The sequence below is a fragment of the Hirundo rustica genome, chromosome 4 (genome assembly GCF_015227805.2).
Source record: "Hirundo rustica isolate bHirRus1 chromosome 4, bHirRus1.pri.v3, whole genome shotgun sequence".
Taxonomy (NCBI): domain Eukaryota; kingdom Metazoa; phylum Chordata; class Aves; order Passeriformes; family Hirundinidae; genus Hirundo; species Hirundo rustica.
Window position 1 is genome coordinate 14,056,809 of NC_053453.1, and position 21,252 is coordinate 14,078,060.

General features: G+C 47.3%; 1 protein-coding gene across 1 annotated transcript in view; it reads right to left on the bottom strand.

Annotated features, from left to right (window-relative positions):
• The window catches only part of LAMB1 (laminin subunit beta 1), a 42,031-nt gene that overhangs the window by 2,506 nt on the left and 18,273 nt on the right, over positions 1–21,252 (bottom strand). The window contains exons 16-31 of the mRNA XM_040061415.2: positions 20,999–21,122; positions 20,262–20,466; positions 19,960–20,103; positions 19,632–19,863; positions 18,955–19,118; positions 18,281–18,505; positions 17,209–17,426; positions 17,006–17,102; positions 7,919–8,288; positions 6,081–6,265; positions 4,663–4,904; positions 3,032–3,235; positions 2,496–2,640; positions 1,552–1,759; positions 1,243–1,384; positions 225–401 (exon numbers count right to left, since the gene is read on the bottom strand). Coding sequence (XP_039917349.1) covers positions 225–401; positions 1,243–1,384; positions 1,552–1,759; positions 2,496–2,640; positions 3,032–3,235; positions 4,663–4,904; positions 6,081–6,265; positions 7,919–8,288; positions 17,006–17,102; positions 17,209–17,426; positions 18,281–18,505; positions 18,955–19,118; positions 19,632–19,863; positions 19,960–20,103; positions 20,262–20,466; positions 20,999–21,122 — 3,082 coding nt within the window. The remainder of the gene's footprint in view (positions 1–224; positions 402–1,242; positions 1,385–1,551; positions 1,760–2,495; positions 2,641–3,031; positions 3,236–4,662; positions 4,905–6,080; positions 6,266–7,918; positions 8,289–17,005; positions 17,103–17,208; positions 17,427–18,280; positions 18,506–18,954; positions 19,119–19,631; positions 19,864–19,959; positions 20,104–20,261; positions 20,467–20,998; positions 21,123–21,252) is intronic.

Sequence of the window (21,252 nt, forward strand, 5' to 3'; positions counted from 1 at the left end):
CTGCAGCTATTTCAGAGCCTGAAAACTTCCCAATACATCTCTCTCAGGCTCTGATACCAAAGAAAAAATAGCTATCTTTGCTAAGAGCATAAATGTTGGAGTATTTTCTACCCCCTGATATGAACAATAAATGTGACTGATCACATGTACTCATTGATCTCCCTTTAGCCAAACCTGGGGGAGTTTTGCTGGCTTCTCTTTAGGATTGTTCCTGAGCTTCTCACCTTTTTAACTTCTTCAGCGTTTTGTTTTGCACTAATAATTTTGTCTTCTATATTTCCCACATTCCCTGAATTTGTAGCAGCCTTTTGCCTAAGGTCTTCAACACTCTTCTCTAGCTCAAACAGACGTAAGGTAGCATTGTTCAGTGTTTCTGCAGACGCTGCATTTTCAGATTCAATCTAAGAGAAAGAAGAATGAGAGTCAGACTTTCAAAAGACAGTGGATATAATACTAAACTTTCTCCATTAACTCTGTCCAACTAATTAGTGTGCATCCATAGATCTAAGTTAAAAACAGTGTTTTAATTTTACTAAAAATGGCCCATTGCAGTCAGGTTGAAAAAGCTAAGTGCTTGAGAATGGTACATATGGGGCTGCAAAAGCATTAAAGACCATGGTTAAAAAGTATTTGATTGCATTATACACGCAAGAGTTGACTAATCTGCTGACAAAACTTCAGACATTTGACTCCATCATGTGATAATGGACTTGTGAAACTTCTAAACTGTCCAAGCTTCATAAGTATAGATAGCACTGTGGTCTCATGAAGGCTTTGAGATGAAGTCTGCAAATATTTTATCTGACAAGACTGCAGCACTTGGCACTTCAATCCAGCATTTGTTGATTTTAGTCTGGTGCTGCAGTGGTGGATGACACAGAGAACACCAATACACAACCAGTGTGGCTGACAGGTGTGTCTTGCCAGGGGTCTTCTCAGACCTGCTGTGTTAGAGGGCTACAGTCCTGCTCATTTAACTTGGCTGGTGCAGTATATGGGGTGAGGAAAGCCTTTTGGTGTTTTCGTTGTTGTCTGGTTGGGTTTATTCATGAGCAAATAGTCCCCTAGCATCTGTCCCACTCATTCAAAAGTTGATGTGAAGGCAGAAATGGTTTATATGCATTTTAACTGCAGCCTTTGCTTTGCAACACCCAAGGGCTTTCCCTAGACAGGCTTACATAATTTTCTAAGCATCAGCTTTGGTGCTGTTTCTATTCTCTTAAGAAATAATAAAGGACTCACTGAAGTCAGCAGGTCTTGAGTTCCTTTAATATCTTCATCAGCTTGTTTGATGGCTTTTTCAGCTGCATTTTGAGCTTTTTCAGCTTCTTCTAGTGCGGCTTTCACCATGTCTGCAGTGACTTTAACATCTGTTGCACCTTTGCTGTGGAGCAAGACTGTTAATGCTAAAAATGCTCTTACTTTGGAACTGAAAAAAAGAACATATCCTGCAATGGGCTGGTTTTGCCCCTTACTGAAGGAATGAGAATTTTCATCAGGGAAAGTTAAACTGCATTTTCTGATACAATGAGATGAAACAGGGTTGCATACCTCGCTCTTTTAGCTTCCTCCAGCAGCATTTCTGCTCTGGCAATGTCTCCAGCGCTCTGCTGCAGAATGACCTCAACATCAGAAAGGCTTTCTACACGCTCACGAATATCTTCTGTCAGGGCCTGCAGCTGCTGGGGAGTGCTTGGCATCTCCATGTTCAGCACTTCATTAGCTACTGCCTCAATGCTATCCAGGTCAGCACTGTCTTCTAGCAGATGGACACAAATGACAAAGATGTGAGGAAAAGCTTCCCTCTGTCACATTTCAGCATTCAAATTCTTGTTCAGCTGCTTCCTTAAGAAGGAAAAACATGGGAAAACCTCCTTCCCCAGAGTTATGGAAAATCAAGGTGTTAAAACTACTTCCCAAGGCGAAACTTCCCTCTCAGGAGAGGCCCAGTTAATGTATAGGCAGTGCTGGCACAGCTCTTTTGGAAGCCATTTGAAGATCTTGGTGCTCAGCTGCACCACTCTGGGGGGGGGACCCGAGCCCACAGGAAACAAAACCAACAGCTGCACATCTGTGCTCCCAGCACAGTCAGCCCTGACTAAACAGGCAAGGAATGGGCTGCTGCAAACAAGCCTCTCATTTAACCTTTACCTGCTTTCTTACAGAGAGAGAAATGCAGTTTCTGACTTCCTTCCCCTTTAACACTATTTTTGTCTTTCTAGCCAGAACTTACAGACATACTTGGAAAAGTACAGCAGTACAACAGCCTCAGCTGAAATGCACACCAGAACATGTTACAGTTTGCTCTCACTTTATTATTATCTTGGTTTTCTCTTAGTTTTTCTCCTGTTTCCAGATTTCATCATACACACTGTCTAGGGGAGGTGGGAGGAATGACGACAACTGTTGCACAAACCCTTGGAAGATAATACAAATGTAAAGCTAGTTTCCACAAACCCAGAATTAAAAAAATAATTAAAATGTAACATTCTTACGCATTAGGAAGTCTCTAATCTGTTTAATAAGCTTTCTCAGATCTTCATTGCTTCTGTCCACTTGTTCTTTTGTGGCATTGGTTTTGAGCAAAACTGCTTGTGCATTTTGTTTTGCTTCATCTGCTCTCTGTTTTGCCTCAGAAACCTAAAGACAGGAAAATGGAAGGCTTGCTTATCTTCTTATGCTTTAGGGCTTGTTTTAAAACAATTCATCTGGAGTCAGAAGTAATAGTAACAAGGAATGCTTTTTTCTCATAAAACTCACAGAACACTTGGAAGCTGGCCCTGATCCATACCACCAGTGCTAGTTTAAACAACTCAGGCTGATGTTTAGTTATCCATGAAGCTTCCCTTTAGCAAGCTCCTTTTCTGAAGATATTTACAAGCATGATGAAGTTACACAACTCAAAAGAATTATTTTCTGCACATACTTTGTCAATTAGCATCTCTGCTACAACCGACAGATTTTTTTTTTCCCCCCCTTCTTTTTTCTTTTTTTCTTCTTTGCTATCTTAACAATTGATTTGGCATATTACCATTCTGGAGAGTTGCTCAACTTCTGCTAATGCACTGAGGATGTCTCTGTCAAAATCCATAGCCTTCTGCCAGGCATTGTGAGCTACGGTCACCAGCCCGTCGCAGCCGGGGCCTCCACACTTCTTCTTCCCCTCCTCTGTTCGACAGTTCAAACCCCCGCACTCGGACTCGGCACAGGAGGCTCCCGGAGCAGTGCCACATGTCTGCGGGGACACAGGAGACAAGGGAAGCAGTCACAGCCTGATTTCCATGGCTAGGCTGTGTGGGGGCTGGAGTAGGACACTATTCTACCACATAGAGTAAGCCTTTTCAGAGTAAGCCTTTCTTTTTTAAGAAGTGAAACTATTTCTATCAGCAACATTGCACTGAGAATTATCCCCTACCCGGTCAACTGTTTGGTAATGAAATAACACAGGATGTTGGTTTAACCAGAGGGAAAATGAGAAAATTCCCTGTTCTTGTGAGGTTCTTTTACCTTTTCATGCCCCTCCCCCGCTCTCTTTTTGCCAAATGATAGTCACTAACTCAGGTTTTGCAGCCAAAAAGCCTCCCTGGGAAAACCTAGGGGTTGAGCCAAGTTAGTTGCAGCTGTCTCCTGTGAAGTGTAAATGAGTCCCTCTTACCTGTTTGGCATGTAACCCAGCAGTAGCTAGAAAGCAGAAAGTTATGTGTGTGTGTGTGTGTGTGTGTGAGTGTGATGATTACACCTCCAAGCAACTCAGAATTTACTGCCTTGATAAACATCTACCCAAGATTTCAGTTCTTAACAGTCAGGGCAGGAATGTAGGGGAAAGGAAACTAAACAAAAAGATGTCTCTTTCTTCCCTCCAGAGAAAAAAGAAGGGCTGAGGGAGTGGGAGGGATGTCTAGCTGTAAAGGACTGGCCTCCCCAGGGGCGGTAATGAGCGATGCCCTGCAGCCTGCCTTCACCCGGGGTCGTTCAGGGATTGTTCCCTGAATGCAGCTGGCCAACTTCAAAGAGAAACTGAGGGAACACCCAGCCTCTCCCAAGAAAAAGCCATCCTTAATCATATTTACAGATGAGCAGGCACCTTCAACAGAGAAAATGCCCTTTTGACTCCAGCTCCCTGTAAATTCTGCTTTGCCTCGCGCAGGAGGTTGAGCCTGGGGTGATGCTGAGGCCCATGGGTGTGAGCAGAAGCGCAGCCTGGCCGGGCCCTGTACAGGCACAGAGTGTACCCAATGGAGCTGCAGAAGGGAAGAGGGCAGCCTAGGGAAAGCAAGCACTGTACTCAGGACAGGCTTAAGAGGGTGGCTCTCAGCCCAACAGATTTGCCATGCTCTTTTCTGCATGTGGGAACTCTGTCCCTAGCAAAGGACATTGGATTAGAACAGGATGATGCAAAAACAGGTGCTCTGTTGGGGCTGGGAAGAGTAGGAGGAAAACCAACGTGAAAGGCTGGAAGCCAGTAGTGTCAGAGCCCACCAGTTAAACGCAGTTCTAGCCCACAAAACGAAGGGGTTTTCAACCAAGCAAGGTCCATTTTTCATGGACCAACCGCACATGTCACACTGTCACACCCCACAGCTCCTCTGTGCCCGTGGCTTCATCATAAACCCGACTCTATTTTTGCTAGGGGTTTCATCCCAGCAGTGCTCAGCTGTGTACCTTCTGAGCCACCTCAGAGAGATCCAGGCTCTGCAGCTTTCCGGCGAGTTCATCCAGAAGGCGTGACTGCTCCTCTTGCTTGGCCTTGAACTGGGCCTCCTTCTCATTGATTAAGTCTTCCACTTCCTGCCGCGTCTGCGCTGACAGCTCCACGGCGCTATCGGGATCAACAGTGGAGGCATTGACCCTCTCCTCTGCCTCCAGGGACATCTGGAAATACTTGGTGATACTATCCAAGGCTCCTGCAGAAATCAGATACGATTTCTGATGAGAACTCCGTTCAGTACCCCAAAGTAATGTGTATTATAGATGTTAGTGGATGACACTTCAGAGTCAGCGATATATCACATCACATTAAATGAAACGCTGGCCTTGGCAGCTGTGCTCAGGGCCACTGCAAGGATGACAGAATTTGGCCTCTTGTAGAAAAAAAAAAGTTTGCTTTTTTGCTTGGTGGACAGTGTGTCAAGCTGGACTTTGAAGTTAAGCCTTTTTTGACCCTAATGACTGAATTCTGCTTGCCTTAAGGGCAAAAGGAGATACGACCTTTTAAGGTTTTTAGGGGAACAGTCTGTTTTCTAAGGATTCCCATATCTCATTAATTCTTATTGCTTGCCCTGGGATGGCTGGCTTATGGAGTCACTGCTTGGAAACTGGTCAGAGCTTTCCTAAGAAACAACTGCTTGATGAAAGATGCTGATTTATGGATCTGTTGATTTTGGACAACTCTTGGAGAGGCCTTGTGTGGGTGTGAGGGACCCTGTGGGGTTGGCTAAACTCTGCACCTCAGGGCAGCTTTCCTTTGCAGAATGCCAAAATTCAGGGACTCCCCTGTTCTACATGCTACCCGCCTCACTCTGAAATCTCCCATGTGCACTGGAAACAATGTCAAACTTTCTGCAAACCAGGAAATTTATAAGAAATATTAAAAATACTTTCTTTGAAGTCAGCTTCCCAAATTTCCAAATAATTTGGTGACATTCCTCTTCCTCCAGCAATTTTTGATTCTCGGCCCATTTCAGTACCAATGGACATGCAGGCTTGGGTGGCTCAGAAGAACTGGAGCCTTTACCATGAGCTCTCCTTTTTCACCCAGAAACAGCAATTTAACAGACTGAGGGGAGCAAGGCCTGTCCAGGCATGTCTTGAAATCTGTGGTGCACTTTCTTCTGTTGTGTCTCATCTACAATGTGCTCAGCATGACACCTTAAGACAATTCTGTGCCCCAAGAATTTGAGCCAGCTTTGCAATGTGCAGAGGAAGAGAGACAGGGTGGGGGCAGCTCTCCTAGTGCACAGAAAGAACCTGCCCCTGAGAAACTGTTTTGTTACAAGTTAGAAGATTAATTTGGTACCTAAACCCATGCACTAATTAAACCTTTGGCCACCCAGCTTTCTTCTGCTCCCTGTAAAACTTACCCCGAACATCAGAGATCTTGATGAACTCTAGCTGCTCTGCAAGTTCTTTCACGACGTGGTCAAGGCTTTTGGCATCCGTCTCCAGCGCGCTCAGGTCTGTATCTGTGCTATTACTCTTTGCTGCTAAGGCTGATAGGTTTTCTTCTATGTCAGCTATCTTAACTGTAACATCTGCTGTCAGCTTTCTGTAAAACAGGCACAGGACTCAATGTGGGGAGGAAAAAGGGTCAAACGCCTCATACTTCACTGGAGCGTGGTGGCTAGAGATGTATCCAGCTTCTCCCATGGCAGGACCTGTCCTCCCTCAGTGGAGCTTCAAGTGATTTGTAACAACATTCCTACCTAGAATACTGTTTTGTTTCCTTTATTATACAAAACTACTTTTTAATCTACAGCACATTTATAAACCCAAAGCACCAAATTGCTCAGAAAACAGCTGCTTTGTGTAAGATTAACTGGAGGCAGATTCCAGAGGACTGGTGTAATGCTCCAGTATCATGGCAACTGCAATAGGTCAGAGTTGACTAGTATGATCCATACATAATTTGCTTCCTATCCCACACAGCTCAAATGTAGTTTTTATTATTACAAGCTCATCGGACAGATTTGGACTTCAGGAAGCAGGGAGGGGGGAGCCTTGATTTTAACAATGGATTCTTTAAACTCTTCTGTAAAGATCCCTCCTCATCAGGATTTTGAAGGAAAACCTCCTGCTCTAAGCATTCACTCAGTGAGCCATGCAGCAGACTTTAGCTAGTGGGATAACCCTAAAAGGAAAAGCAAGTGAGTATTACATGTCAAGGCTGCTGTGGAACAGAAGTGGGCATAGGAATCTATTCCCATCCATGGTGATCCCATCAAGCCCAGCATTTCCTCATTCTGAAAGAATCAAGGCAGTATGTAAGATCTAAGATCAATTAACAGCTCTCTCAATAGCCCAACAGCCTGCTGTTTTCCAGGACTCTTCCAAAGCCCAGTACTTTTCTATACAGCCAGAGAGGAGCAAGAACAGACACACAAAAGGTATGATAGAAAAAAGCAGCTCCTCAGCTGCTCTGACCTCCCTCAATACATACAGAGTCCAGAAGCAGCAGCAACCCCCAGCTCTCCAGCAGGAGGGAGGGGATCTGGAAGACACAAACTATTCCTAATTGAGACATCTGTGCTTTAATCCTCGCCCCTTCGCTTTTGTGCAGTTCCCTTTACAATGCACGAGCACGCTGGAGCAGTTGCAGACAGGGCTAGAAAGCCTCTGTAATCCTACTTCATGTTAGACTGCCCCATCTCCAGACTACCATCTTTTGTATGCTTAGCCCTAAAAGAAAATACAAGGCTTCTATTCTGAAAAAAATGGAAACAATCCTTGCTATAAACCTGGTGCTTCCCCCCACACGTGCTCAGAGTGTGGAAAGGAGCCCAAGTTTCCAACTCATCAGCTACACCCGGAAATCCAGGAATTTAATCTCTCCCCCTCTTCATTCTCTCACATAATAGCAGCGTTTGTCCTTTGCCCTGGGGCAGCACAAGGCAAGCATGAGTGGCTCCCTGGTAATTAGCTGCCTGGAGAGCAGCGGGAGCAGGACAACCCCAGCCCAGCACGTGGCAGCTGCGCTGCTCCTGCCCGCCCTGGCCAGGTTTCTGCTCCCGGGATGGGCACTCAGTGCCAGTGCTGAGCACGGCGAGGTGCTCCAGCAGCCACAGCACCCTGGCCCAGCCAGAGGAGCCGGAGCTCCCTCAGCCCAGCCTGGGGACATCGGGCACTCAAGTAAATCCCAGCTCACTGCAACTCCCTCTCCTTCCCGCGACACATTTATTCATGTAACTACAACCGTACTCACTCTGCTTCCTCGAAGAGATTCCCAATGTTCTTCAGGGGCTCAGCTGCCGGATTTTGAGCGATGATGGTTTTAATTTCAGCGAGCTTCTCCTCCAGCGTGTTGATCGTCTTCTGGTATGGGCCAGTGACTCCAGTGATTTTGAGGGTATTAGCCCTGTCCAAGAACTGCTGGGTCCTATTAGCCAGCTCGCTGATGATCACATCCCAGAGGGCAAAGCACTGGTGGCACGGCACGCAGTCAGGGAAGACGCCCGAGTAGCCCCGGGAGCACCTGTCACAGTGCAGCCCTTCCACCCCTTCGTTGCAGATGCACTGCCCGGTGGCACGGTCACACTGCGGGGTCTGAATGCCACGAGGGTTGCAATCACACGCTGGGAGGAGAAAAAGGCAAATGTGAAGGGCATGGAGAGGGAAATGACTGCGATGTTGGCAGGGTGGAAAAAAAAATCAGTTATAATAAAGTGGTGAAATTAATACAGACGTAGTCAGTGTCTGAATTATAAAAAGCTAATTATGGATGTATCCCTAGTGTAGGGAAGAAGCAAATGTGAGTGAGAAAAGGGGAGAGAGAGATGGGGAAATAACTTCAGGGGAGACCAGGATTTGCATATCTTGGAAATAGGAACAATAATGGAACAAGGATTGATACCACTTGTTGCAATGTTCAGATGTCAGCTGGATAGCAGTTGAAAACAAAGATCCCAGTTTCTCTTCTGCAATGAAGAGTGAGTAGAGCAAGGCTCTTGGGACAGGAAAAGAAATGGCAGGCAGGCACAAGCAGAGGGTTTAAGAGCAAACCATGAGTGAAAAAGGAAAATTGAACTAGGAACAACGATTTACTGTCTCCTCCAGCAGAGGAATAACAGTCAAGTGAGGAATCCTGCAGACCAAAACTCAACCACCTTTCTCTACACCTCCCACCAACAGCCCAGTAAAAGGTGAGAGCTGATTACACAGCACTTGGTTAAGTGGAGGAGCTCTCGTCCATAAGGTGCTGTGGGTGCTAAAAGCTGAATTGGCTTCCAAGAACAGGACAAATCCATGGAGCAAAAGCCCTTGTGAGATCTAGGAAGAGATACAGGGACTGGCTCAGAATATGCTCCTGCCATGGATAGTGGGAAAACATTCTCAACACATATTGAGCAGGCTGGCACTGGGCTGGCATTTTGGGTATACAGAAAAAATCTGGCAGTGAAAAGTAGAATAGAACAAAGAATGTGGTCATGGGCAGCCCTGCAGTGTTTGAGCTGTTAATGACCAAGAGCCTACACACTGTTCGTCACCCTTAATGTCACCCTCAGTGGAAATGAGGACACTTAACAGATTTATAATTTTTTTTAAGTAATTTCAAACTTTGAGCACCAATTTCGGAATTAGTATTCACACCTTCATGAAATGCACTTCTTTGGCACTAACCCACCACGGAGAGAAGTTACTCAATTAACTTAATGATGCACTGTCACTGCTGAAAGCACAGACACACTTTGTACACAATAACGCTATCAGGAGATGCATTTCCATGCAGCAGGGCTGCCACTTGACCTCCTTAATTACACGGGAGGCAGCAGCAGCAGAGGACACCACCAACATGCAAAGCTTTTAATAGAGACGGCCGCAAGCAACAAAAAGAGAGGCTTTGAAAATGTGAACATCATCTACCTATCATTACGGCAGCGTGCACCCAGAACAGGTCATGCACATGTTCCTTAAACAGGAAAAGGACTGGTATACCTGATAAAACCCCTCACTTACACATCCATTTACCAGGCATTATTGAAGGAGGTTAAATGGCTCAAAAGGGCCCATAAATCAGTTCACACACCCAAAGCAAATGCCCCCTTACAAACAGGGCAAAACACAAAGCTGTTTTCAAGACTGTGCATTGCTTGCTTCAATGCCAGAACACAGTGGTGGTCTTCAGTTCAAAAATTACACAAAGAGCCTCAGCAGAACAAATCGCTCCTCAACAAAACTACTTTCTTGTACAATGTGAATATGATAGGCAAGAGACAAAAATAACTTCTGCTGCCTGCATAATTGAGCAAAACGGCCCTTTGTTCTTTGAATTATACCCTGACACAAGAGATTGTTTTTACTTTACATTGAAAGTGCTTAAGTAGTCAACTCACCATGGAATATGCTCCCTGCAGGCAAACTGCTGAGGTCCTGTTTGAAGGTCAGTTAACCCTTCTGTCAACTAATAAGGCCCTCGGTATAATGATGAATTGTCCAAATTCCTCCGTATAGAAAGAAGCTAAATGGCATGTGGTTTTTCTCAAAGATCCAGAGGTCTGATCAAGTTACATGAATACTTGCTGCTGGCAAATCAGATCACTATATTTACTTGCGGATTTAAAAGGTTTAACTTTTTTAAAAAAACCCAAAACCCTAACCCCATGTTGGTAATTCTGCTCCTGAATAACTGCATGTTCAGGAAAAGCAGATGACATGGCTTCAGTAGCATTTACATGGTAAAGTGGATTCCAAAATCTCTGGAACCAGAAAATACTAGGGAAGAAGAGGAAAAAATTTAGGTACTAACATAGTGTTTGCAAAGTGAAAACCCAAACTCCACAGCTGTCTGCTGGGGGATGATAAGAGCAAACAAGTAATTTATTCTAAATGCAGCACAACAGTTGGAAGAATCCAGTCCTACAAAACTCCCAAACCGAGCTTTGCAGGACCATGAGAAAATTGTACAAGGCAGCTAGAAACATTTCTAACTGTGTTATTTCTCTATTTTAAGATTTTTTATAAAGCCCAGAAGCAGGCAATCCTGGCTCTAAATTACCTCAGTCCCCTGAATGAAATGTATATAAAATGGCTTTCAAAAGTGCTGGTTTCATATTGCTCTTCCTCTTCTTCATTTTCTTCCCAAGATAATGAAGATTAACCATATATAGGACCACACTTTCACCCCTAACCATCTCTAACACCTCTAGTGGGTGAGTCATGTACCTTGTGCCCTGCACACCACCTCCAGCAAGGAGCACATTCAAGGCCACTGCAGAAGAGCACCTTCCCTTTATGCCATGGTGGGGAACAAACCCTCTACTACCCCTTCAGTTGTGGCCAATTCTCAAGAGAAGGAAAGCAAGCACAAGCCAAGATCATGGAAAACCTTCTAGGTAGTGAGGAGCACCTTGAACACTGCAGTGCACCAGGCAAATAGCTCAGTGCCAGCTTTCACCTCTGCCTCAGGCAAAGCCTGCCAGCCAAGAACCAGCTGGCTTCAGTCTCTTTGAATGAAGCACATGACTTCATCCTAAAGGAACAAAAGCATAGTGACAGTGGTAGGATGTATGTGAAAGGAAAGGAGGATCCCCAAGCTGGCACAGGCTGGAAAACAGTGGCACAGGACTGGCAAATTGCTCATGGAAGAACAACTGAGTTACGCACCCATCATTCATGACAGTGGGTGCACATGCACAAAAGAACTTCCTGTGACATTCAATGATCACTGCCAACAAACTGGGATGTGAATACCAGAGAGACCTTGATTCCTATCACCTGCTAGAAACAGAGCAAACACCGTATCAGAGTGATCCAGCACATCATGCCCAGTACTGTGTTTGACCCAAAGTCAATTCTAGCCACAGCAGAGTTCTTGTTCCTCCAACACCTCCTTTGTTATGTCCAGCTATTCCTATGGCCATTGTGTAACTCAGAAGCAGTCCAGCACTGAGACTGCTGTTACAGCAGTTTTGCTTCTGCTGTAACTCAAACACAGCCTTCAAAGTATTGCTTTGCTCAGGAGATTTTGGCTCCAACCAGCACACTCCTAAGTCTGATGTAAGACCTGAGGAATACAACACATCCAGTGTCAGCATATGTCTGATTAATCTGAACTTTTTCAAGAACAAGAAACAGACACATCTAGAGATGCAGAAATGTTTCAGATGTGGCTCAGTAGCTACCAACAGCTTTATACTCTTATCATAGTACATGTGGTATATGAAAGACAAAGTCCTGTAAACTCCTTTTATGTGGCTTCCCTATGTTTCTATGACAAGAAACTAGGAAAGTAGGTCATTTTGCACTGCAAAATCAAACAAATGATGAGTTTACTTCAAGATACTTGGATTCCTTGACCACTTTGAGTTGGAAATGCCTTCAAGACAAATGGTTGATTAGTCTCCCTCCATGCAGACAGATGGCCCAAAGCCAAGGTGAAGGGCTGAAAGTTAATGCTGATATGGCTGCTTGCACTGAAGATCAGTGTTAGGCTTCCAATCTGCACGCAGAGCAGGACATTGCAGTACCTCCCATGGAAAACACAGCGGAGGAAAAGAAGTCTTTTGAAATCACTGGCCCAAGATTTAAGGGTTTTCAAAGGAGCATTTACTAAATTAAACAATAGGTTTCTGTTTTGAAATGTCATTTTGGAACTGGGCGTATTGTTTTCTTTAATTGAGTGTGTAACTCAATCAGCGATTTTTCTGTGGCATACTTCAACTTTAGAGAAATCATATTTTTGACAGGAAAAGTTTTAGCCAAATTCTTTAGTCAGGATCTGCTGATTAGCAGATTATGAGTATAAAGGATTGTAGCTGTATTTGTTTACAAATGCATGTGCACGTATGTGCATGCACAAACTGAATATCCATGGGTAATTTTTGGATCACCTTCATCACTGCATTTCTCTTCCTTCTTTTTCCTGATCCTAAAGATAGAAGTAACACTCAAATATGTATACCAAATGCAGCCACGTAAAAACCTAAGAGGAGAAATTCAAAAGAAGCAAATAACTAGAGAGGTTTGCTTTCAGCTCAAAAGGATCTATGAATTTCTTTATCTTTCATCTGTTCTGATAGCTCTGCTATCTTTTCCTCTGGTTTTAAATATTTAGAACTCACTTCCATTTAAACTACCGTAATTCAATATGCAGTATATTTGTACATCATTTAATTTAAACTCAGGTGTGTCAGAGCACTTGATACTACAGCAGAGGTGATAGACTGGATACTGAATGGGCTGTGTGAAGACCAGTATCAGTGCACAATTCCTTACTGGGGGATACCAGGAAAAAACCCAAGTGTTATACATCATCCTACACTAAATAGAAATAATTTTTCCAGAAATATTTTTTTACTGCTTGAGACTGAGGGCGGCGAGCATCAAATGTTTAACTCCTCCACAGAAAAACACAAAGGTTTTGTTCAAACATGATTTCCTGGCATCATTTCCCAGTGGTAGTGAGGCCCTGTGATAAGAAAACCATTCAACGATTTGTAAAGCTGAAAGTTTTGCAGAGCTAGCAAATTTCTTCTGAATAATCAGCTATTGATTCAAGTTACCCTGCAAGAACAGTGCTAACTCCTCAGCATTACGATTTTCAGTAGGAATGTTAAGATCCCAGCCTAAAATTACAGGAGTTTTGCTACATCTTAACATGCTAGCAGACCATGCCAAAAGGATAGTTTTCTGGAAACAACCAATACACATTACAGTATTTTATGACCCTAGGTCAGTTAAAATTATGAAACTCAAAGTGAAGTTTTTAGTATTTCTATGGTATAGAATTTGACTTCCTTTAGACACTTCTCACAGAAGGAAACAAGACATCTGGTAACCTTCTCTCAACACCTAAAAAACCCCCTCCTATAAAAGCAGCCTATGTGACTAGTTTAAGACCCAGGTGTTAAATTTTAAGACTAGAAAACTTATTCTTAAATGGCAATAAGGTAATTTTCAGTGAACAGCTGTTTCTGCACCAGCCACATGACAAAGACTAAAAACTGAGAAAAACAACATTCTTGTCAATGTATGCAGTGTGTCTTTGACAAAAAAAACCAACTTTTTTTCATTGTAATTCAATTAAACTCTATGATTTTACAACAGGACTTGATACTCATGTCCAACACAGGACATACTTCTTGTGAAGGGGCTACAGCAGCACCACCCAACTTCCAAACTACACAGTACCTCCTAACTGCACTCTGGTTTGCTTGCTCAATTTATTACAACAGTAATGACAGTAAAATTGCCATCTCCTTCATATTAGATGAAACATAAACTTTAAGTATCTCCTGTGCAAAGGCACTGTTTGAGCTGCATCTGCACCACTCCACATCTCAGGCTTCCCAGGAGCCTGAGCCTTCTGCTGGAGACGTGCTTTGTGGCTTGAAGCTGGTGCAGAACTCAGCATGCCGAGTCCTGCACTTTAGTTGCTAGGCTTTGGAAAGGCTCCAGCATAATGCCTGGGAGACCTGAATCTGATGAACCCTGTAGTGCTATTATTTACTGCCTTAGGAAGGATTTTTATGCACACACACACGTGCACCCACAGGCTGAAGCAGAGCTGCAGACAGCTCGAGGCTGGAGGAATGGCAGAAGAGCCCTGCCAAGGGAATGGCAGTGCCCCTGGAGCAGGTGATGCTCACAGCACAGCTCCTGCCCACTGTAATCCTCTCAGGGACCTGCATGAGGCCAAGAGAGAAGTGCTGGGCTCCTCCCCATGCTCTATGCCTCTGCTGTGCTTGTTTCAGCCATTATGTTAAATCCAGTGAGAGAATGTTGTTCTCTTCCAAAGGACAGGGAGTAAGCCGTCTCTGAAGACCCTGCCCACAGTGTCTCTGTGGTGTGTAATCCCCAGTGGACATTTGTGGGTGCTGAAGTGCACCCAGTGCTGTGGGTTCAAGATGCTGTCCAAATACAGGCACCCACCTCAGCTTGCCCCAGCGGTGTGGTGCCAGTGTGATCTCTGTTGACACAGAGAGGAGACATGGGATGACACTTTCTCTCCACAGCAGAGGGCACAGACTGTAAACCAAATCACCCAGACCAGGTAAGAAAACCTGGCTTCCCTGGCTTCTGCTTCCCCATGTCTGATCTTACCAGGTTTCTAGAAAAGACATCACAGGCAGCAGCTGGCAATCGGGATGGCAGGGAAGAGTGCCCTAGCGCCTGGTTTCCAGTGGAGTGTACACCCCCACACAGCTATGTCCAGAGCTTATTTGCAGGCACTTGGGATTTTTTACTGTTGTAAAAGTTGTCAAAACAACATGAGCAATATGCTCCCCATTTCTCATCAGGAGCTTGTGTTTCTTGATGCCCAAAACCTGAAGACTTCTGAAGAGATCACACATCACTGTCCTTGGAGTAATTGATTCACCCTGTGGTTTCCAACCTTGAGCAGAAGCCACTTGCCCTGAAGAGTGGAGGATCCCACGCTGGAGTCCTTGGGAACAACGTCCACACCTCTGCATCAGCTTGCTGAAGACTTTGTCCACGCTCACATGGTTCAGAGTTTTTGCTCTTCCCCATCCAGATTGGTTTCTATTTTGCTCCTGAATGCAGCACAAAATGTGGCCACACTGGCTGCTTGGGCCAGCAAGAACACGCCAGGTGGCAAATGCCATGGCAGGAGTCCACATGTTCCCTGCAACTGGAGCAGACGTCTTTGTGACAAAGCTTTGCCTCAGTTCCAGCTTCACTCTGGCTGCAGGCCAGATCTCAGCTATTTTCCAGGGACACTGCTCCTTAAGCGGCACGGATTTCCAGTTCACTTGCAACCCGCTCACCCCTGAGAACGGCTACCTGCCTGCACAGCAGCTGCCGTACGCCAGCCTGAACATCACCACTCACTCCCTGGGGCCAAATGAGGGCTGAGAAGTCAATTGTCTTCTTGCCAAGGAAAGACAGGAGACAGGCAGGAGGCACTGACCCCACCACAGCGGGGAGAGTCTGCAGCAGCACCCAGCTGGATGTGTTCCACGGGCAAGCACACGCTTGGAGCCTGCCCAGGGCATCACGCTGCAGGCTGCCACTGCTCAGCCCTGGCCAGCAGCTCTCCCCACCTGCCACAGAGACCTCCTGTTGGATGCAATCCTGAACGAAAATCTGCCTTTCCACCCAAGGAAGTCCCCTCTATCACTGGGGCACAGAAGGGATGGCAGACTGGAAGGGGAGTGTAGACCTTGCACGGTAAGAACAGGCTCCGAAGAATATATTCTCACTTTACTTCAGAAACATTAAAACAGGTTTTCACATGTTCAAAAGATAGCAGAAACTCCACAAGAGATCAGAAATGATGGTATGCTGAAAAATCCTGCTGATAAGGTATGCAGATGGACTCCATCAATAAACCCTGATGGAGACAACTGATACCAAGAGACAATGCCTGCCCTGGAGCCAGCAGGGTCAGCACACCCCTTACCAAGTCAGAACACACACAGCCTCTCCAAAGGCAGCCTTTCCCCCAAGAAACTCAATATGTACTCAGGAACTGACACAATTCCCCAGTCCTTTCATCTGCTGCAGTAACCAAGTAGCTGTGACCTGCCTATCTACCAAGATAATGGGCTCTAAGGTATCTCTATTGTAAAGGATTTATTAAAGACCACAGCAAGCACATTCCTCTCTGCAGGAAAAAATACCTTAATCTATTGCAAACCCTCCTGGCAAAGGCTCCTGTTTGAACAGACCAGAGATACAAGTTTGTTCTGGTCTGGACAATGTTTGAAGTTTCTTTTCCAGCTAATGAACAGACTTGTTTATAATGAAAGGACAGAGGCCAACCAGTTTTCTAAACAACCTACTTCGTGGTGCTCTGTTTTGCAGCATGTAGCTATGGCTAACCCATTGCATAGTCTCTGCTTTCTCCTTTATTTTCAACTGAAACATAAGGAAAGTCTCCTACTAAATAAAAAAACCTCCAGTCTCTGTAAGAAGACACAAGAGACAGTGGTCTTCAGCTACATACAATTGAAAGGCAAAGGAAACTCGTTTCCAGACTAATTCTCAAACTCAGATGCTTGTGATATGTTTTCTTATGCTGGCTTACCTGACAACATTGCAACCTTACCCTTAAAGAAGAGTTGCTCCTAAACAAAGAGGTCTGTTCCTAAATAAAGGTCAGACAGGAAAATCACGGACAAGCACAGGGCTGGGCTCCTGCCACATGTTCCATCCCACAAGGCACCAAAACCCCAGGGCAGACCCCGCCACGCCGCTTTCCCTCTTTTCCAAGGCTCTAGTGGGCTGCTCCTGGCAGGGGTGTCCCAGTGAACTGGGGTGTGATGGTGCGCCCAGCCACACGGGCATTTCCAAAAGGAGCAGGGGCAGCAGGCACCGGGGCTGGACTCACCTAAGCACTCCACGCCTGGGTCACCCCAGAAGAGCTCCTGGCACTCCCGGCAGGTCCGGCCTCCGAAACCCGGCATGCAGTGGCACTGCCCCGTGAACTGCCAAAGCCAGAGAACAAACCCATCAGGAGACGTGGGCCCCTCAGCAGCTCAACCCCGCTCCAGAGCGGAGCCGAGCCCCGGGCGCGGGCCCGTGCTCGCTCACCTCGTTGCAGGCGGGGCCGAGGGAGCGCGCGGGGTCGCAGTCGCAGCGCTCGCAGCCGGTGCCGCTGGCCAGCCGCCACGTGTGGGGGGCACAGCGGTCGCAGGTCAGCCCCACCACGTTCGGGAGGCATCGGCACTGCCCCGTGGCCGCCTCGCAGCGGCAGCTCTCCGAGCCCTCGCAGTCCTCCCGCACGGTGCCCAGGTAGTTGCAGACGCACTCTGCGAGGGAAAGAGCACGGCACCTCCCTGTCGACCTGCCCCCGCTACCAGACCGCCCCGAGTTCACATCTCGCTTATCCTCTGAGTCCCCAGAGGTGTGGGCAGACGCTGGCATGTCCCAGTGCCAGCGGCAGGCCTGGCTGACCCAACCCTGAACGACACCCAGCACTGCCCAAGAGCCATCCTCATGTCCCATGGCTGGCCACCCCTACAGCTCCTGCTCCAGCACACAGAATGCCACAGGGCATTCTCAGGTCCCTCAGTCAAGCAGCCCAGCCCTCCCTGCTCTTCTCCATTCCTCCCTCTGTACAACCAAAGCCCAACTCTCATCAGTCAGCTATGGTGGCAGATGGGCTGGAAGTGGCCAACTAGCCAACAGTGAGCTCACCTGCTCAGTGACCTGCCCATCCTGCTGGGCTGTGCCTGATGCTACAGGACAGGTGGGTCTGCCTCCCCATCACCCATTTCAGCTTCTTCTCATGGCCCTCACTCCCACTGCCCAACCACACCTGCAGGGACCTAGTGTAAACAAAAGCCAAACCCTCCTCCCACCACCTTCTCTGGAGAAGAAATTAATAGAGAGCAGTACCAACAGGGTAAGAAGCCCCTCTTTCTGCAAAATCCTCCTCCTTTCAGCAAATATAAGTGCTGTCTCTGTCCTCCCTCTCAAATGTAAAGAGCCCCACTCCCGGCCAGGAGCCACACCCAGCTGCAGGGCAGCTGCAGGCAACTCCAGCTGGAAGTAATTAGGTTTTTCTCTCCACCCCAAATGCTCTCAGGTAAAAAGCATTCAGGTGTCCACTGCTGCCCCCGACAAGGCTGGTGCTGGGGCTGCAGCCGTGTCTCCCACTCACTTCTGCAGTCCTGCTGCAGGGCACTCCCGTAGTAGCCCTCTCTGCAGAGGTGGCAGTTTTCGCCCTCGGTGTGATACAGGCACTTCACGCACGCTCCGCTCCTCTTGTTGCAGGCCTCTGGGTCAGTGGTGTCGATGTTGTTGTTGCACTGGCACGGCTGGCAGGCGCCACCAACCTCATCGGGGCTCCCAAAGAAGCCAGACGCACATTCATCACATCGGCTGCCTGTTTGAACAAACAGGCACAGTGGGAATTGCCATCACAGCTCCCTAGTGCGCAGTCCCGGAATGGGCAAGGCAATGAAGACCATTACTGGGGGGAGGAATTAACAGGATCATGTTTAAAGAAAAGAAACGGCACTTGGTGAGACCATGGCAACTTGGTGCAGAGCATGGATGGTACCACCCAGGGCACCAAGGCATGCTGCTCATCCAGCGCTGTCCTGTCCACCCTTTGCTGAGCACCAGTCATCCCTCACCCCGCTGCTGGAGATGAGGTTCATGGTCCTGCAGGCATCACCCACACAAGCCACTCTGCCCCGGCACCTTCCCAATGAGGCAACTCCCAGCAACAACCCACTGATGCTGGTGCTGTGGTCACATCTAACCCATATGAACATAGCCCCTCCCTGAGAGGTTCAACCCAACCAGCCACCCCTCCATACTCCCAAGTACCTATGTATCCCACGCTGCAGACACACACGACTTGCAGTGTGACTGGATCCTGGTAACAGCCGCTGGCAAACTGGCGTCCACTCTCGGGGCCGTCGGGGCAAGGGCAGGGGCGGCAGTGGTCACCTGATCCCAGGATGGGGTCTCCATAGTAGCCAGCCTGGCACCTGCACAACAGGGTACACAGCATGCAGGGACTGCAGGCAAACACGCTGCAGCCTTGCCGTAACTAAGCTCAGATTTTCTACCACTGTGAAGAAGCAAAGGGCAGAAACATCCTTATGGCTCTCTCTTACCACTCACGCTCCTAGCAGCTGTGTCCACAGACACAAATTTGCCTGGTTTACACTAGCGTAGGAGCAGGAGACCCAAGGTTGGATGTCAGCCCTGCCACTGCAAGGCCTCTCAGAAGGCTTGCAATGGCTCGTTAAAGGCCTGGGGTCCTGCAACGTGCTCTTGGTCACTTATGCAGGCACTGCTGGGAGGTGCAAGGCTACAGGCAGGGAAGAGGGGATCCCTACTCGCATCAGTCTCCACAAGTGCTTCTCTACAGCTATGGGCCCAGGGACTTTCCCTGTGGCTTAACACCTGTCTGAGCTCCAGCACCAGAGGGAACGGCTGCTGCGCACACCCTGCCGTGGGGAAGGAGAGGGGCCAGGGAAAGGGCACACGTGCCGTACCTCTCACAGTTGTGTCCGGTTGTGTGGTCCCGGCAGCTCAGGCACTCCCCGGTGTAGGGGTTGCAGTCATCAGCGTGGCCATTGCAGTGGCAGGGCTGGCAGCTGGGGAAGCCCCAGAAGCTGGGCAGGCAGCGGTCGCACTGCCGCCCGTACACCCCAGGGAAGCAGTGACACTGGCCCGTCTCCACGTCGCAGAAGGCGTTGTAGGAGCCGCGGACGTGGCACTCGCACGCTGCAAGGAGAGCGGGAGAGGGGCTGAGTTTCCGTGAGAAGCCAAGAACTCAGAGCCCCAACCACAGCACAGCCCAGAGCCAAGGGTTTAACCTACGTCGGCATCCGCTTGGCCCAAACCCAAAGGTGCCGGGGGCACATCTGTCACACTGTCTTCCAACAACGTTGGGACGACACTGGCACTGTCCTCCATTGGGGTCACACACTGAACTCAGGGAGCCCTGTGGGTCACACTGGCATGCTGATCAGAGAAAACATTGGAGAGAGTGAGCACTGCGGCACAAGACGTGAATCCCCTGCCTCATCCCATGTACACACCTTCCCCATGCAAACTGCTCTGCCTGCAAGCCCCATCCAGCTCCCAGGCACAGTTCGCCCTACAAATAGATGGTTACATACATAACGCAGTCTCATGCAGTAGTGCAGAAATGCTGAATATTATGTTCTTGCAGACATCTGTCATGGGAGTTTTCACAACACTCCTGCTGTTTTCCAAACACCGGTATCTTTGGAAAGTTTCCCAAGCACTGTTCGTGACCACGTCTTCGCCCGAGCCTCCCACTGTGAATATGTCCAGCGATTTGCAGTATGGCATGAGAACAAGCTACAAAACAATTTTGCAATGAGAAAGTGTCACTACCTATAAATAGCCTCCACCAAAATTGTGAAAAGTCAGTATTATCCCAGTTTCTAACCTTTTTTCTGCTAAAAAGCAAACAGCCAGACAGAATTTGGACGGTAAATGGCAGTATTTCTCTAGTTTTGGTGGATTACTTCTGGTATCTGACAAATTCTTACCAAATCCACCAAGTTCTATCCATTCTAAAGAAGACTGACACCGACAATGATTTTCATGACCTACATGACATACTTCAGCCTCCCCAAAGAAACAATAGGTCTGTGGACTAGCTGCAGTCCTGCAAAATACCTCAAAAGCCTCTTAGCAGAAAAACAACTCACATACTTTGAGGAACTTTTGAAGAAACCTATGTTGTATTACATTGTTCAGTTGAAATCTGACTTCAGCTGTAAGGAACAACGCTGCAAAATACTACTTTGAATTCACACAGACATATGCCATGGGAGATGCAAACTTCCAGGCTTTTAAGAGCATCCCTGAAATAAATTCTGCTCACAGAATCAATGAGTGTGTACGGGTTCTCTGTCTCCGTATCCACCGAGGAGTACTGGGGCAGCTCCAGGCGGATGGTGTAATTCAGCCCCTTCTCGAAGCACACGGGCCGTGGGAGAACAACGTATCTGAATGAGGAACAGGAAACACTCCTTACTTCAAAACATACGGCACCATAAAGCATTTCAGGTGCCCCTATAAAGTAATCGAGATAACAGAAAGCAGCCAAGGCTCAACAGAACAAAAGCTGAGATGTGA